Source organism: Diabrotica undecimpunctata, chromosome 7 (assembly GCF_040954645.1).
Source record: "Diabrotica undecimpunctata isolate CICGRU chromosome 7, icDiaUnde3, whole genome shotgun sequence".
In the NCBI taxonomy this organism is placed as follows: domain Eukaryota; kingdom Metazoa; phylum Arthropoda; class Insecta; order Coleoptera; family Chrysomelidae; genus Diabrotica; species Diabrotica undecimpunctata.
In genome coordinates, this window is record NC_092809.1 from 138,081,338 (window position 1) to 138,099,656 (window position 18,319).

The window sequence follows — 18,319 nt, forward strand, 5'->3', positions numbered from 1 at the left end:
TCTTGTAGCAACTAAGAATCAAAATATACATCAACTGTCTTAGGTGTTATTACGCTTTCCTTTACATCAACCAACGAAGAACAGTCAACATCGAATAAAGCAGAAGATGTGGAATTTGGAATATCTCCAACTTCAAACAACGTTGGTAATGAAAGACTTCAATCCACATCTACTCAAGTAACTCCTCCTAAGACACAATGTGAACCACACTTGTCCCCAGCTGAAATTATGCCTATTGCAAAAGCAAATTTTGGAAAACAAAAAACTAAAACTTCTCTTAAGTTGAAGGATGATACAAGTTTTTATGTGATATAACGTTTTAGACTTACTTCGTCAATTTTGGCCTATCCAACAAACTGTTGAGAATGTCATAAACATAAATTTGTACATTATACAATGATTATGACATTCTCAACAGTTTGTTGGATAGGCCAAAATTGACGAAGTAAGTCTAAAACGTTATATCACATAAAAACTTTTATCAACCTTCAACTTCGATTTTTTTTATCGAAGTTGATTAATTTTCTTCAGTTAAAAAAACGTTTCTTGGCTTATTTCAGATGCCCCTAAAGATGCTCTAGGAAGCGAAAGTACTTGGGCAAGAGTTAATTAATAAATTGTGCTCGATGTCTGCCTTTTCTTTTGGTCATAATAATATGTATTGTCTAAATGATTTTGGTATTAGTTCCAAAAACTAGTGAAAGATCAATAAACAGTATATTTAATGAAACATTGAAAATGGATAATTGAAAAACAGATCCTAGCATATACCTACATTATTAATATTAAGACGATACACGATACACAAATAAAACCAATCAGATGGTTATAACAAAACTAGTTTTACATAAAATATATTTAATTCTTGTATTCCTTTTTTTTAAATTCGCTACAGCCGACCCTGTCCAGGTTAAATGTCACATACACCTGACAATGTTGACAGATGTACATACCATACAAATAATAATAGTATAATTAAATATATTTTTATTTTATTCATGTTTGTAATTAAAGAGTTCTAAGATTCTTTATTATTTATCTTTTTGATAAACCACAAATTTTATTGATGTTGTTAATTATTTACAACAGTTTGCCTCGTTATAGTTATATAAATAATTTAAATGTCTTTAAAACTACAGGTAAACAAAACAAATTGTCAAACATTGTAACCTCAATTTCCAGTTTAGGTGACATTTGCAGTTATTGAAAGTTTTGCGAGTTTTTTATTGTTTTGATAAATTTTGTGTGAAATGGATGAAAATGATTTAAAGAAATTAATTAACCTAAAGACTACAGATGATATAATTACCAAATTTTGCAACTGCCACATTTTAAGAGATCATCAATTCGTCAAAGATGATCTTTATGTTAGAAATGGCAAAATTTTGGATTCACTTGATCTATTTTACAAAGAACGACATTCGCCACATTTAGTTGTAGATTGCAAAGGAAATTACATAGCACCTGGATTGATTGATTTACAAATAAATGGTAATTATCCACAATAAAAGTTAAAATTTATCAAACATATTTTAAACCCTTTGATCACTTAGGTGGATTTGGTTATGATTTTTCATATCATGGACACACAGAAGAAGCTGTGAAAGTTGTCTCAAAAAAGTTGTTGCAACATGGTGTAACTGGTTATTGTCCAACAGTGGTAACATCACCTGCATATGTTTACCATGATATTTTGACAAAGATACCAAAAACCAAGGGGAGCCAAGATGGTGCAGCTATTTTAGGGATTCATGCTGAAGGACCCTTCATTAACAAAGAAAAGAAAGGAGCACATCCTGAAAAATACATATTGCCACATAAAGGGGTGAGTTAGCTTATGTTGTTTATTTCATAGGGCTATTTGTATATAAAAAAAATCTTAATTCTGTTGATACATATTTATGAATTTAATCTGAAATAACCAAATAGCAAATTTATAGATCAGCAAGCAATAGGATGAAATTAAATTCATTTAGGGCAAGAAAATAGAAATGTAAAAAATGATAAATATATCCTCAACCTGTATAGGACTGTAAATAATTTAGTTTATCTTTGTACGGCGTTTTTTAGTAGTTTACTACAGCAATGTTCTTTTATTTTTTTTACTACTCATTTTTAGAGCTGCCTCTTCTTTGCATTTTAATTTTTCTATCCACAAAACCGGTCTCAGAGACTGATGCACCCAGAGTATTCTAAATTTATTACACAACAAATGTAGGGTTAAGAACAATCACATAAAAATAGAAATAAACAAATAAATGAAAGAATAAAGGCAACATTTTGCACTTTTTTTAATATTAAAACAATTACTTAATTTATAATTTAGAGCCCTGATCAGATTGTCTGTTAAACAATGTATGTATTTTATTTTTAGTCTTTGAAACAAGTCAAAGAAACTTATGGTGAAGGATATGGAAACATTACCATCATTACTCTGGCTCCAGAATTTAATAGATCAGATGCCATCATAAAGAAATTGAAAATGGACAGTAAAATTGTATCATTAGGTAGTTTATTTCTTTTTTTTATTTAATATCTTATAATAATTACTAATACATGTCTTTAGTGGTTCAGCAAGAGTTGATATTATGTATGAAATATTGTCAAAATGTGTTTCGTTACTTAATATGTTATTTAGTGAATTGTTTTTAGTGGGTAAATATTTATGATTTCACAAGGTAAAACTGTCTAAAATCAATTGGCAATTAATTTTGAAATTTCACTTATTTTAGGAGTATCTTTTCTGATATGAAAAAAAAAATGATTATATGGACTTATTAAGCTTTGCATTAATAATAGGGAAACTGTAGATGTTCTTATTTGGAAATCATTTATTTGTATATGGAGGATTAGCAAAATATGTATTTTCTTTTTTTGCTGATTTGATTCTTTTGCAAATGTTGATTATCTGAGTAAAATGAGTTTTTTTGTTTTTTACCACCTTTATTACTAGTTTCGCCTTTCATTACGCCTTTCTTCCGTATTTTTTTCTGATTCTTTTACCTATCTATAGCCATCCCTTGTAATTTTATTTGGAGGTAAGAAAAACATACAACATTTACACAACCTTTAACAAAAATTTATGCTATCACAATAACCTTAAAATCTCAGCGAAATTCTTTAAAAAAGTCAAAAAGCCAGTGAGCTCACAATATTAACTGTATTGCAATATATCAAGTAAAATTATTTCATTGGGAATGACTTTCAGACATGAACAGGATATTTTATCCATGTCCATATGCATAGATGTATCCAGTATATCTATGCTTCTTTAATATTCACATACACTATTTTATCTTCTTTTTTATGTACATAATACAATGGAGCCTATTTCTTCATTTAGCGACTCATCCCATATAATTTCATGCTCTATGTTATATAACTTTTCCTCACCCATCCTATATCCCCGATATCGCTCTCTGTGACTTTTTTATTCCCCATGATGCACCTCAAGGGAACTGATCATGACAGCGTAGTGGAAGCGCGGTGGTAAATGGGTTAACTTCAGATTCTCTCAAATGTCTTTGGTTTCCTAATATTTATCTTCACTCTGAGCATCTATATTAATTATGCTCAGATTTTCACTTTTTTCTTTAACACCGGTTAAACACATTATATGCGAGATTGGTTTTAAAGTTTTTCCTTTATGGTTTTAAAGCCTAGGATTGTAAAGCGCTTTTTTTGCATAAAATATTTATCCCTCTAATTGTCTCAATTTTTAAGAGAAATATTAAATATATCAACACAACATACAATACAAATTAGATACTATTTTATTAGGAATAAGCCACAATTGGAGGTTAAGAGTTTAAGTTTATTGACGTTTCAATTTCCATTTCGGAAATCTATCTCAAAATACAAACATTAATAAATTAAACAAATTTTGTTTTTTGTTACGTGGTGAAAAATTCTTCTAATAATTTAATTTTATCTTACTCATTTATATTGACAATTCAAACATATATTATACATTTTAAAGTAGACGACTTTAGAATCACATTGCCGATATTGCTGAGTTACGTTCCTGGGACGACTTTATTGTAAGATAGTTCATTCAATTACATGAAATCAACTTTAACTTGAGAATATCCGTCAGAAAAAAATCATAGCATGTAATTTGTCTTTACAAAGACAACCACATGCCATGATGACAGTAAAATTCTCCTGTTAGTGATTCCATAGTAAATCATGAGGAAAAAACCAAAAAAAACCTCATAATACTATCCCGCCATGGTAAGTATTTGGTCTTACATTTAGTTTACTCTCAATAAACACCAAATTCTGATTTTATATGTTTGTTATAAAAAAAATCATAAATGATGTATCCTCGATATGTTACTGACTTACTAATATTGGTATTTTCCTTTTATTAACTTCTTCTTTTAATATGGGTAACCAGATCCTACTGCATTCTGCCGGGGAATTTGCGACACAATTGGTGTCATTTAGCATAATTAGAGCCGTTTCTTTGATTTTTCTCTTTTTACCATCCGTTTCTTTTAGGACTATACTTGAATCATTCCATTGAACCCTGAGTTTATTATCCCATGCGTGTTTACATATTTGAGATCTATCAAATTCTCTATTTTTAATATAAGATTGATGTTCGCTTATTCTAACATTTGATGGCCTTGATATTTCACCTAAATAAAACTGACCGCATTCACAAGGTATTTTATAAATACAATTCTTTGTCCTTTCTTGTTCATTGTTAGGTTTGCTTTAGAAAATCAATTATCATCATGGACAAACCATATATTTTCCATAATATCAAAAATAAACATTAGACACTTTTTTAAATCATTTATTATCAAATGTAATGTAATAATGTACTTCCAGTAATATCGACTAGATGCTATGGGGTAGATGACGCCAAAGTCATGCACAGAGCGAATAGGCCTATTATCTAAAAACATTTAGATTTATAATTGCTACAACCAAACTTCCTGAATTTTGATATTATTTGACTAATTTTCGTGTGGGAATTTGTCGATTTTTAAACCAAAACAAAACTACAAAACAGTTAGTCTATCGATAAACTTGAATAGAAACTTTTGACGATAAAAAGTCTAGCGTCTTCTTAAAATTAATATAAAGAAATCTTTTGTAGGACATTCCGTGGCAAATTTGGCTCAAGGCGAAAGTGCTGTTAAAAATGGCGCAAGTTTTATTACTCATTTATTCAATGCGATGTTGCCGGTAAGTGTTTAATGAACATATTTTATAATATTTATAATACTATACGAAAAAGCAGAAGAATAATATTAGGAAACGCTGTATTCAGCTTTATCATAAATAGTTATATATGTAGTTATTTAATTCCCTTTAATTCTTGCTCGAGTATAGAACCAAAAGACAGTTTATTCATTGGTATTTGAAAGTGGCTTATGACTGCAGTTGTTATCAACTCTTGCTCTATCTTCTGGCGTCCTTATTTGATATATTTTCTAGGTATACTGCTTTTGGCCCCGAGGCGTCTTCACTTGAGGCTTCTAGTTTAGGGATTTTTCAAAATACCCTGGGTGTATATCTACTCGTCCCCACATCCTGTCCAGAATTTGTGTATTTATGGGAGTCTATCTACCTGAATACTCTGCCAGAATTCTATCCGAACTTTATTGTTCTATATATATCCCATTTACTTAGTTTTAAGAACATTTAATATGAACGGTTGTCTATTTTATAACATTTAAAAAGGTGATTTGTTGGCAATTTCCATACTGTTTCTATTTATGCAAATTATAAATAAAAATATTTCTACCTGAAGTCACCTTTTAATTATTCTACTAGCATTCCCTACCTACACCATTACTAATTTATAATTTTGCGATCCATAGGTTGCTGTCGGTCAGATAGCCAAGCGGACCAGGCGGCCGATTCTCATTCACTTCACTGTCGAATGGTTCAGTGGATGTGGGTTCAAGCCCTGGCTCGGTGTACAGAAAAATAAAAAAGACTAACGCAGCAGTTTAAAATTCCAAAACGAATCTGCGGCTTAGACTAGAATATGCTGGTGTCTGATCGGCCTATGGTGGAGCAGTACGGCAAGAGATAAGGGCTTGTGGCTCGGTGGTATATATAGGTTGCTGGTCCTTCGAGATTTATATTTATTTTTTATCTACCATGTGTAGGAAGGTGAGAATGTACTTTATATGTGCCTTTAAATCTATCTTCACTGGGGACACGCATATGTCCAGAATCATCTCTTTTATGGCTACCAAGTATTCCACTAAACGAGAAGTCTCTGAATACTTTTGTAGCAGTAATTCCACCCTTATATATTTTACCGCCTGTTTGTATGACTTATTTTCTCTGGTCGTTTTGCTGGTTCCTATACCTTTCTTCCTATGACCCCTGCAATCCTTTGTTATTATTTCAGTCTCTTCTGGTTTTTGTGGCTTCTGAATGAATGTAGAATTCAAATATTGCAAACTATTTAAAAAAATGGAGTCTAAGAGCTGAAATCACAAGTTATTTCAAAAGAAGTACATCCAAAGTTTTTGTAGATTTAGAAACCTCCTAGAGTAAAGATAACTGTACCAATCGCCAAACGCAGACTGATTTGTTTTGTTCCAGATGATCTACCTAATAGATTTTAATGTGCAGCGTAGTTAATGTTAATCCTGTGAATATATCAGTGCTTAGATTCTTAGGAGGGAAGCACTTTCTTCAGAAAGAAAAAAATCAAATAATTTCAAAAGAGTGAGATAAAAAGGGAGGGAGAGAAAACAAATAATTTTTAACTAGTTCTTTGAGTACAATAAATTTAATATAATATTGCCTAATATAAGTTTTAGTTTTAAGACAAAATAACTTTACGAATATTTTAAGATATGTATCTTATCTATAAAGTACATTTACTTTTATAATTTTGTGGGTTAAGTGTGCACCAATATTTGTATCGAGATAACATGATATTAAAAATACTTTTATTATTTTGTATATTTCACAAGAAAACAAATCAAATACGTAAAATCAGAATGATAAAGATTGCGCAAAAATTACTGGAGAAAAAAATTAACCAGAGTTTTAGATTGAACACACAGTGAACGGTGCTACTAGGAAGGAGTCTTAGGACACTGAAACATTTTGTGTCTCGTAGGTACCGTTACTCAATCATTGAAGTTAATTAGCGTGGTCGTTTAGAAAAATGCATAGAACAAGAAAGGAACAAAGTACGGGAAGAGAACAGTTGTTTACAAAAAAACTGGCGCTATTGTTTTTTAATATTTGAATTCCAAAAAAAAAACAGAAACGAGATGTTTATAGAAAGAAAGACGATTATACTTAGGGATTGTACAGAGAAAGTATTAATAGTATAAAACAATAATATACGTACTGCTTAAATTTAATGTCACGTAAATTTATTAAAAATTTGATACTCCGTAATTTAATTTTGTTTTAATTCAAATAAAAAACATGAAAAGTATCTATATATAGTATAAATATTACTCAGGCTAAATTGAAAGAATTCCACAACTGATTTATCACTGTTAATCCACATGTTGTTGGCCAAGTAGTCCCAGACTGTAGAATCTTAATCTCATAAATATCGTAGTAACATTAAAATATATCATTATTTATTAATCCTATCTATTTGCACCACGTCGCTGGATGCACGTGACAAATATGGAATTCAAATTGAACCCAGACAGTAGACAGTAAACCTGTAGTTAGAAACAGAGATCTTAAAATCCGTGAGACCAGCGATTCGTCTATTTAAAACAGTGAGGATTTGTGCATTACACAAAGAGACTGGAGCGTTTCGATCCACAAATTTAGTTAAATCTTAAATACAATATTAGTAGTTTTAGGATGGAGCCTCATTCAGTGAAGTTTATAAAAGAAAACGCAAATAGTTTTGAATATCGACTTCTTATAAAAAAGAATGGACCACCTCGGCAGGAGATAAACTTGTTACACGATTGTGCCATAAGAAACAAAAAGTTTAAAAGTTGATTTAAAATTGAATACTATAGGAAACCTTCGTGGTTGTGCGGGTATGATAAACTACATTCTTTGTTTTTCATGTTTAGTGTTTTCAAAGAATAAAACAGTTTCTTCAGAGTGGACAAAAACGGGCGTTAGGGGTTTATCTCACTTGTAAACAAAAATTAAAAAACAAGGCTCTTCCCAAATTCATTTGAAAAATGAATTGCAACTGTCGAATATTGACAATATTGATGGTTGCCAATTATTAGATTCTGGCTATCGAAAATCAATAAATGACTTTAAAGGTGAAAAATGGATTCCGACAGCACCAGCAATAAGATGTACCAGCAATAAGATGCACCAGCAACGAACTGTCAGAACAATTTTTGAAAACAAAGAGCTTTTAAAAAAGTCTAGAGAGTATATTAGAGTGCAGTGAGAATGATTTTACCACAATACACCAAGCAGAGGCGTTGCTGGTATATTTAAATAATGCAAGTTTTATTTATTGGCTTACATTTTTCGCTCATATAATGCCCCACTATAAAATCCTTTTTAAGAATTTCAATCCGGTCTTTGGATGCCGTTAAAATGAACGGATTTTTAAATAGTTTTGTCAAAGTCATTTCAGATACTGGTAACTTAGATCGTCCACCTTCACCACCGAAGAAGCTCCATCAGTCAGTGTCATATTCTGCACAAACAAAAGAAGTGTGTGATATCCTGATCAGGTCAAAGATAGGTTTCATTTTGCAGAACATCTTTTGAAACATCAATCTTACAACTTCTTATCTATAGAAACCTGACCAAATGTTTTAGTGAAACTGTCATGTCATTAAAATTAATCTGTACAATTTCATTGAGCAGTGTCGAAAGTGAACGTTGTTTTTCTACTTCCAGGAAAACAGAGTAAATTCATTTGCTATGTTAAGCATAGAAAAGGTTGATTTCCTCATCAAAAATTAATAAACTCAATAAATTGAACACAAAAACAACCAAACATTTTTATATTATTTTTAAAGTTTAAATTTTGTTTCTAAGTCGCATTGGTTTAATGTATTGCATAAGAAAATACGCCTAAGGGAGGCTTACATCCGACGATGGATGGAATAGCTGTTGATGATGATGATACGACAATAAAACTTATCTCATATTTTGTTTTGGCCTTTGGGAGCTGTGCCCATTTAGCCAGCCACATTTCTTAAAATTAACGCCTAACTAAGCTACCCTAGATCATCAAAGGAGGAAACTTCATTAATTACTTTTTTAAAAATTACCAAAAAACATTTTATTAACTTATCTTCAGATAATTCTGGAACCGACTGTTCTCTTGGTGGAAAAGCAATTAGTTTTTCAGGGCCAAATCTAGAAGTAAACATAGGTTGCTCTGTTAAATTACTTCTTGGGGGCGACGCAGCTTTACGTTTTTTGTTGGGATTTTCTATTTGAGATTTGGTCGCATATCTAGGCATAGAATCTAATCAGATAGGTTGTGACAATGGTTTTGGTTGTGGATGGGATGTAACTCGAGGTTTTGGGAGAAGAGGAAATTCTTGTTCTATCAAGTGAGATAACATCTGAAAATTATTTTGTAGTTTAAGTGTGTTAGCATATGAAGAATTTTTATTACGTTTTGCTTCGAAGTTAAATGATCTTCAGCCATTTTTTTAAATTGCGTATTGTTTTATATGAACTGGACAGTCTTTTAAAATAGATTTATGAGTATTAGCTTTGCAATAAATACAACAGCTATCTTGTGGATCGCGACATTAATGAGACTCTTCCCGTTCTTTACCACGGTTTATACAAAGTGTTGTTATGCTACTCTGCGTCACTCTGAAAGTATACGGTTCTACCGGACATGAGAACGAGTTAATGAAAATATTTGATGGTAAAATATTTCCCTCAAATGTAACAATTGTACCGCTTTAGGCACCTAAACTGTTTCACCATTAGACACGATTTTTCGTTTTACTCTCTGAACGTCGATGATTGCTATATGAGATTGATTTAAAGATATTGTTCGTCAAAAATGGTATCATGGTTTAATTACACCTTTTCTAGATAAGAGATTATTAAGTATAAATGCTTTTAAATTTTCTTTTTCAAGGTTTTGATTACAAATTAGTTTATTAGCATCTTTGATAGATTTTAATTGCACTCACTGACGTAGGATGTAAATTGCCAATATTTTGGTCATTTACCTTTTCAATGAAAACACATACCAACTCCGAATAAATATGAGGTTTTTGTAAATTAAAGACCTTACTTTTTTGCTGGCTGATTAGCACTGAACTGGTATTTTTATCGCTGTTGTTAAGGAAACAATTGAAAACAATTCTTTTGAATAAGTAAACATCTTACATTAAAACTGAGACTAATAGCTCTGAGATGTTACGTGTTTTCGATACTACAATATGGACTTGAAAGATGACCACTGAAGCAAGAATATGTACATAATACATAGTCAGTTGAAATGTGTTGTTACAGAAGTATGCTTAGAATAGCATCGCCTCAGAAGAAAACGAACACGAAAGTATGAGGGACAACGATATGAAATGGTAAGATTGATAATACAGGTAAAGATAAGAGGAGGAAGGAGTATAGGAAGAAGGAGAATGTTATAGTTGAAAAATTTAAGGAACTGGTTTAGATGCAGTTCAATAGAACTCTTCAGAGCAGCGGTAGATAGAGTATAGATAGTGATGATGATGATATCCAACTTCCAATTTGGAGACGGCACTTACAGAAGATCATTTATCTTGTCCATTGAATAAATAGGTTGCAGGTTACTAACAGAGATGTTGTTAGCAAATGTTACAGAATCAAAGGTTTCGGGGATTATGTTCAATGAATGTTGAATTTAAACCGGGGTGGTCGGCTAACAGTTGAACTCTTTGCGGCAATAAACGGCATCTTAAAAATGATCATTATTTTCATATTTAAAAGGAAATATCTAATGCTTATGGAACTTTTATTGGTAAAATTTGTAAAGTGGTCATAAAAAATATTGTGAGAATGGACAGCAGAAAAAGTTCTTCTGTTAAATTTTCTTCTCCATATTTTATAAGTTTAACGTTTATTCCATTATCTCCAAGACTTTTGCCATTTTTTAGCTTTGTAATTTCTGTTCTTTATTCTTCTAGTGGTGGATGAGATACAGTTATTTAATTTTTTTGTTCATTTATTTCCTCTTCCTCTATCCTTATGAATTCTCCTTTTAGTATTTCCTAAAAATGCTCTGTCTGCATTAGAAATCAGATCCCCTTTTGTATCTTTTATGAAAAATGTTTTATTCTGTGACTTCTTGCTGTTACCCCTTATTTCTTAAAAAAAATTTGTACTGTTCTTTTCTTAAAAGTTGGTTTCTATTTTCAATATTTTTTCTTCCAAGAACTTACTCTTTTTTGATCTACATATTTATTTTACTCTTCGTCTTTCTATTTCATGTTTTGTTTCATTTTTTTTGTAGCATCTTCTGTTTGGCTTTTTCCCCTGTGTGAAATTTTCCATATCAAATAACTTATCGAAAAATACATCAAAATTTTGGTTAATACAATGAAACTCAGATCGAGCGGTGACAAAAATATTTTATTTTTTGACAATAGTTCTTTAGGACTTTTTGCTACAAATCTACAATTAAAAACTTTTAGATTGGATTTTTCCATTCTTCCACATGTATTTTTTATATAAAAGTTAACAGTAACAACTTGTTTTAGTTTCATCATCGAGATCCCGGACTAGTTGGCCTTTTAACATCCGATCAATTTCCCAGTAAAGACTTATACTTCGGCATCATATCAGACGGAATACACACGCATCCTTCCGCTTTAAGGATAGCTTATAAGGTACATCCTGATGGTAAGAGTGACTTTATGTACCGGTGATAGCGGAATTTTTACAACTCCAGAATCTCTTAGTTTATGTTTAGACTTAATTCTTTTATTTTTTTTTTCAGGTTTGGTGTTAGTAACGGATGCCTTGTCGGCGTTGGGTTTAAAGGATGGGCGACATAAAATCGGACAGATGGACGTAGAAATAAGGGGCGGCATGGCTTTTGTAGCAGGTACTAACACTCTTTGTGGAAGCGTTGCCAGTATGATTGAATGCGTCAGGTTTTTCATCAATGCTACAGGTAAAATAATACTTACAGTACTAAGTAAACATTATTTATGGTAAGGTGCGTGAAATGACGTCTTTTCGCTTCGAGCTGTAGAATTTCTTTGACCGGCGAAACGATCGGAAGCTAAGCATTTATTTCGTGGCGTTTCTGTGAGGTGTTAGTTTGTGTTATCTACTCTCCAGATTTTGTAGTTTTATATAGAAATAGATATACAACTATACCAGATAGACAGCTATACCAACGACGACTGGATGAAAAACTACGAGAAATAGAGAGACAAACATTTTCAGATATTTACGAGAATATTATTGCTAGTTTACACCAGGCCTCTAAGGAGACACTCGGGACACAGCAAAACAAAATTAGTAATAAAATATGGTGGAACGAAGAAATCGAATATATGGTAAAACAGAAAAAAGAACAGCATCTAAAATGGCTAAATACAAAAAATACTGAAGACCATCAAGCTTACAAAGAAGCCGATAGACAACTACGAAAAATGATAAAACAAGAAAAGAATAAAACATGGGATCAGAAATGTCAAGAAATCAATACATACATCGGAGGGAAGCAATGTACAGAGGTATGGAATTTTATACAATCAGTAAAAAATACAGGAAAAGACAAAGCACACATACACACCATAAAACCAAGACAATGGAAAGATCACTATGAAAGCTTGCTGACAGAGACAAGACAAGAATACCTAGCGAACTCCCCAACACAGTCAGTACATATACAAGGAGAGGAAGCGAGGGTAGACATCGAAACAGTAAGGAAGGCTGTAATGACCCTAAAGAATGGTAAATCCGCTGGACCTGAGGGAATCTATGCTGAAATGCTTAAGAATGGAACTCATAAACTATTTGAAATATTAACTTATGTGATCAATCAGTGTCTAAATGGACACCCAGTACCAGAACAATGGAGAACGGCATACATGTCCTTAATACACAAAAAGGGGGAAAAAAGGAATTGTAATAATTATAGAGGCATATCGGTAACCAGCACCCTGAGCAGACTGTATGGACGAATTTTGAGAAATATGATCGAGGAAGAATATAAGCACAATGAAGAGGAAGAACAAAGCGGGTTCCGTGCAGGAAGATCGTGCACCGATAACGTATTTTGTCTTAAACAAATAATAGAAAAAAGATCGGCTAAGAATCTAGAAACTCATATTACTTTTGTAGACCTGCAAAAAGCATATGACAACATCTCCTTAACAAAACTGTGGACAACGTTGAAAAGATCTAACATCAACCACACATTGATAAATGCTGTACAAGAACTATATAGAGACTCTAAGGCACAGATAAAAACAGGAAAATATCTAACGGAAGAATTCCTGGTTACAAAAGGCTTGCGACAGGGATGCTGTATCTCACCAACCTTATTCAAGATATATGTTGCAGCGGCATTGGAAAGATGGAAAAAAAAGGTACATAGGATGGGTATAGAGCTTAGCAATGAATGTATATATACACTCCAGTTTGCTGATGACCAGGTAGTGCTAGCGACCGACAGGGAAGACATGCAGTACATGCTAAGAAAACTGATAGAAGAATATAACGACTGGGGAATGAATGTCAATACAACAAAAACCAAATATTTTTGTATTGGAAATGAGTCAGATAACATAGACCTCGAAAACGGACAACATATTTCCTGCTGTCAGAGCTATGACTACTTGGGTGTTGCCTTTGACAATACAGGAACTGATACACGGGAAATAGAAAAACGAGTCACTCAAGCAAAGAAAGTCTTAGGATGTCTCAATAGTATACCGTGGAGTAAAGAGATAACGAAAGGAAGGAAATTTAATATATATGAGACCATGATTAAAACTACTCTTCTTTATGGCGCTGAAACATGGAGATTTAGTGAAAAGAACAAAAAGCGAATAGAAGCAGTAGAGATGGATGCAATGAGAAGATCTTTAGGTATTTCCAGACGAGACCGAATCAGAAATGATGTAATAAAACAACGTATGGGAATAGAAGGAAATATAACTCAAGATATAGAGAAGAAACAATTAAGGTGGTATGGGCATGTTCAACGGATGCCAGCATCAAGACTCCCCAAAAAAGTAATAGAATGGCAACCGATCGGTCGACGGAAAAGAGGAAGACCCAGATTAGAATGGCAACACGGCGTAAACAAGTCCATGAGCGAAAGAAATTTAACAACAAACGACTGCGAAGATAGGAAGAGATGGTGTTTAGGTATCGGACAACGTCGAAAGACGTTCTAAACCGATGTATATATATATATATATATATATATATATATATATATATATATATATATATATATATATATATATATATATATATATATATATATATATATATAGAAATAGAGCTGTTTGCCATATATCTACAAACACTGATACTATCATCTTGTTGTGCGTTTTGATGCGTATCAGGATACCTTTTATTCTGTCGGTTGCATTTATGCTCAAGTATGACGTTATTCACTACTTTCTGTCCATAAAACGGAAAAATCATGAAATTAAGTCGCAAACAAATTATATCAAAGACAGCAATGTGACGAAAGATGGTGATTCATTCGCTCATTGAGAATTCCGACTTTTGCAAATAAAGCGTTTTGTGTTTTAACAACTGATTTTTAGATTATCTACATGTTCGTGCCTTAAATGTATACATTTTTTTCAAAAACAGTTGTTATAACGACTAATTATTACCTTAGTGTTCGATTTATGGTGGAAAGTATGATGAGAATATTTTCTAACCTCCAAGTTGACATTTTCTAATTCTTAAATCGAACTAAATGTTTTGATTTAATTCGGCCTTTATGAAAAAATCCTGCAGATCAATTGTATTTTAATCTGTTTCCCTATTTCTTTATGATGTCCGTTGCAAGCATAGACGTATATATACATAGACTGAGCAGTCTGTGGAGCGAAGTGACGACAGCATCTTTAAGTGGGGAGAAGTAGACGTATGAAGTTAGATGATGGTTTTCAGTTGCAGGTTGCTTCGTTTTTCTTGCTTATAAGTCTTAAACATTATACCATATGTGTGTTGCCACATCGTCAATTATTTCTTACTCTCACATCTAACTTTCAAAATCGGGTAGGAGCACCTAATATATCAATTAAAAATCAAAAATAAACAAAAACATATTAGTTTAGACACATTATCGTAAAAACTACATAAACTACACCGCCGAGCATAAAATTAGGGTCTCCTAGTTTACCAATAGATTGCTTGAAAAATTTTTTTAAAAAGGTTGTTAAAAATACTTATGACAAATTAGACTATAGTAAAATTAAACTAAAAGTAAAACTGGTGACATAAAATACAACATGATGAATTTAAAAATACTGAGCAAATAATGAATTTGTATTCTGACTTACCCTGTATAAGATTTAAAGAGTATTAGGAAAATCAATTATTTATATGAATTTTGATAATCATTTATAAACTATGGCTACAACACGTCGTTGCTTTTGTACCCGATTTGAATTATACAGGGCGTTGAACTTGTTACGATTTTCATTGAAATTTCGTTATAACTTTTTAAATGCCCTGTATAACACAAAATAACTTGTATTCTTATAACGAGGAAGTGAATCGGATTTTAAATTTAAAATAAAATACAAAGTGTTTCATTAAAAAACAAACATATCTTTGATGCGATACAGTATTATGGAAGACTCTGTATATTTGTAATTAATTTTAAAATTCGAAGCATACAGTATAATCGGTTCGCTATTCCCAGTCCGAAAGTGGTCCGAACTGTCTAGTAAATTAAGTAAATATTTTTTTGCGAAGTTAGTTACTTTTTGACAGATTAGAAGTGGCTGGAAATTACTATACAACCAAGCACACGTGCTCATATCCAATATTAATGTGAACAAACGTAAATAAAATAGAACTTTACGAATTACCGACAATCAATATTTATTTATTTACACCATTATAATGTATAATAACAAATGTTAAATTTGGAATACTGGAATATGTTAAATTATAACAACTGAAATAATTTTTTTAAATATATACTACCCAAAATTTTATGGGTTTAGTATACACTTCTACTATTTATAATAATTCTTCTTTTTTTCAATGAAGAAGTCTGTAATAAAAGTTTATTTAAACTGTGAGATAGGAACTTTTGTGTTGTAGATTTCCAGCTATGAATCTGTCAAAATATGCCGGAGCTGAGCGAATGGACCTTACCTCATATATCTGTAAATAACTTTTTTTGGTATCTCTTATAATAAAAGATATAACGGACAGACTAAAGTTGATCACTCATCTCTGCAGTTCGTAGATTTTGTTACGATTCTTATCGTATCGTTTATGATATATCACTTTAGTATGAACGGTGCCGAATCGTATTCAAACTTGAACAAATATTTTCTAGGTTGCCCATGGGAATATGCGTTAGAAGCAGCCAGTTTACACCCAGCTAAAGTCTTAGGAATAGACGATAAAAAAGGACGCCTAAACGCAGGCGCAGATGCTGATTTTATTGTACTGGATAGTCATTTGCAATTACGATCGACGTGGATTGCCGGGGAAAAAGTTTACGATAACCTACGACCCGATCACCTGTAAAGATATTTTAACAAATTTAGTGTATAGGAGTTCATGAACGTAAACTATTAAATGTTGAACGTGTGCCGAGTGTGTTGGTCTACAATATTTAGTTTATACAATTTTATATACAAGCATATGGACTGAAAAAAATAAAAGTTATCATTTTTTCTATTTTATTTTGTAAAAGGCGCATCATCACGTCATCGCTCTATGTTTTTTTTAAGAATTTTTGCAACTCTCTGCTCACGTGTTAAATGTGATTCGTAATTGGGAGAAATTTAAATGATCGAAACATTTAATATCAACTTCTGAGAATGGTTTTTGCACTCTAGATGTGGCTCATGGATCAATAAAAGGGGATAACCATATTATAATAAAAAAACTAATTAAGATTATGTACATGAGGTAATTTATTTATCGATGGAACATAATTTTGATAATATTAAATAAATGTTGAGTTTAAATACCTATGTATTAAACGTCGAAAATAAATGTGACAAATTTCAAGTAAAAATCATATTTTCGAATAATCGGTTTTTGTTCTTTTTGAACACTGTCCTTCTGGTTTAAAACTGATTATAATGTTACATCTTATTGCCTGTATAAAATTAAAAGCTGTATTTCTAAATTACATTTAATCTTCAAATTTCTGCATACAAACTAGACGTATGAAATCTATAATGGAACGGATGTGTAAGTCCGGAGGAATTTCTTTCTATATGCGATTGAAGCTTAAAGTTCTATTATATATGGTTAATTAGGAAATATGTTAAAAGTACTTTCTGATCAAATCAATTATTCTATATACTTAATCTACACATGTACTTGATAATTGAATTATAACTACATACATTCCTCAACGTGTTGTTTTTCACTCTCAATAAGTATTTCAATCAAAACTAATAATCCATTTTTTGTAATAATAAATAACTGGAACAATGTCCCTCAGTACAGTATACGAGCATCTTATAGATCGTAGGAACTAGTTCGTTCCAGAACTACCCACCACTCTCCCAATCACGAATCGCAATTTGCTTTTAATAGATAACCTATTCTTATATACATTTTTTACTTTTGTAGTATTGATTATTACGGCTTTGATATAAAAATAATAGGTATTCTCAGTTCAGTTTTTCTCGCCTTTTCGTTCACCTATTTGTCTAATTTATTAGTTTTTTGCACAAACGATCCACAATAATTGCAGTTATCTTATATAGAAATTATATGTAAACAGTAGTGAAAGTTCCTAATTGTCAAAATAATTCCAAAACTATCTTTTAGAAAATTTCTAGCCAGTAGTCGTACTGTGATAACGATGTGAAATGTTATTGATAACACGTAACGGCCTTGAGAGGAAATACTATATACTTAAACATTAGACTCCTTTTTATAAAGGGCTATAGGTATATTTTAAAAGAAGCAATATGTACTTACAAAAGCTGTGATGTAGTTTAAGGTGTGTTTTTGGTTTATTGAAGGATACATGGGTTATTTACGCCTTGAGCATTAATTAAGCGCTCGCTGCGGCAGATTTTTGCGTAACTGTGATCACATTTTACGTATACACCTGCAAGATTAATGTTAAAAATACATTTATAAACAGCATTGATGTCTATATGTTCACTGTCATAGCAGAAGTGTAAATTACGGAGTATACCTTTAAAAACTGACATTATGTATAAGATAAAAATAA

General features: G+C 31.7%; 1 protein-coding gene across 1 annotated transcript; it reads left to right on the forward strand.

Annotated features, from left to right (window-relative positions):
* Positions 1 to 1,001: 1,001 nt before the first annotated feature.
* Positions 1,002 to 16,795, forward strand: LOC140445905 (N-acetylglucosamine-6-phosphate deacetylase). Its single transcript, XM_072538330.1, has 7 exons — positions 1,002 to 1,491; positions 1,554 to 1,825; positions 2,375 to 2,507; positions 5,111 to 5,199; positions 11,652 to 11,793; positions 11,891 to 12,067; positions 16,451 to 16,795. Exons 1-7 carry the CDS (start codon positions 1,251 to 1,253, stop codon positions 16,642 to 16,644), a joined length of 1,248 nt encoding a protein of 415 aa, XP_072394431.1. The 5' UTR covers positions 1,002 to 1,250; the 3' UTR covers positions 16,645 to 16,795.
* Positions 16,796 to 18,319: the final 1,524 nt, after the last annotated feature.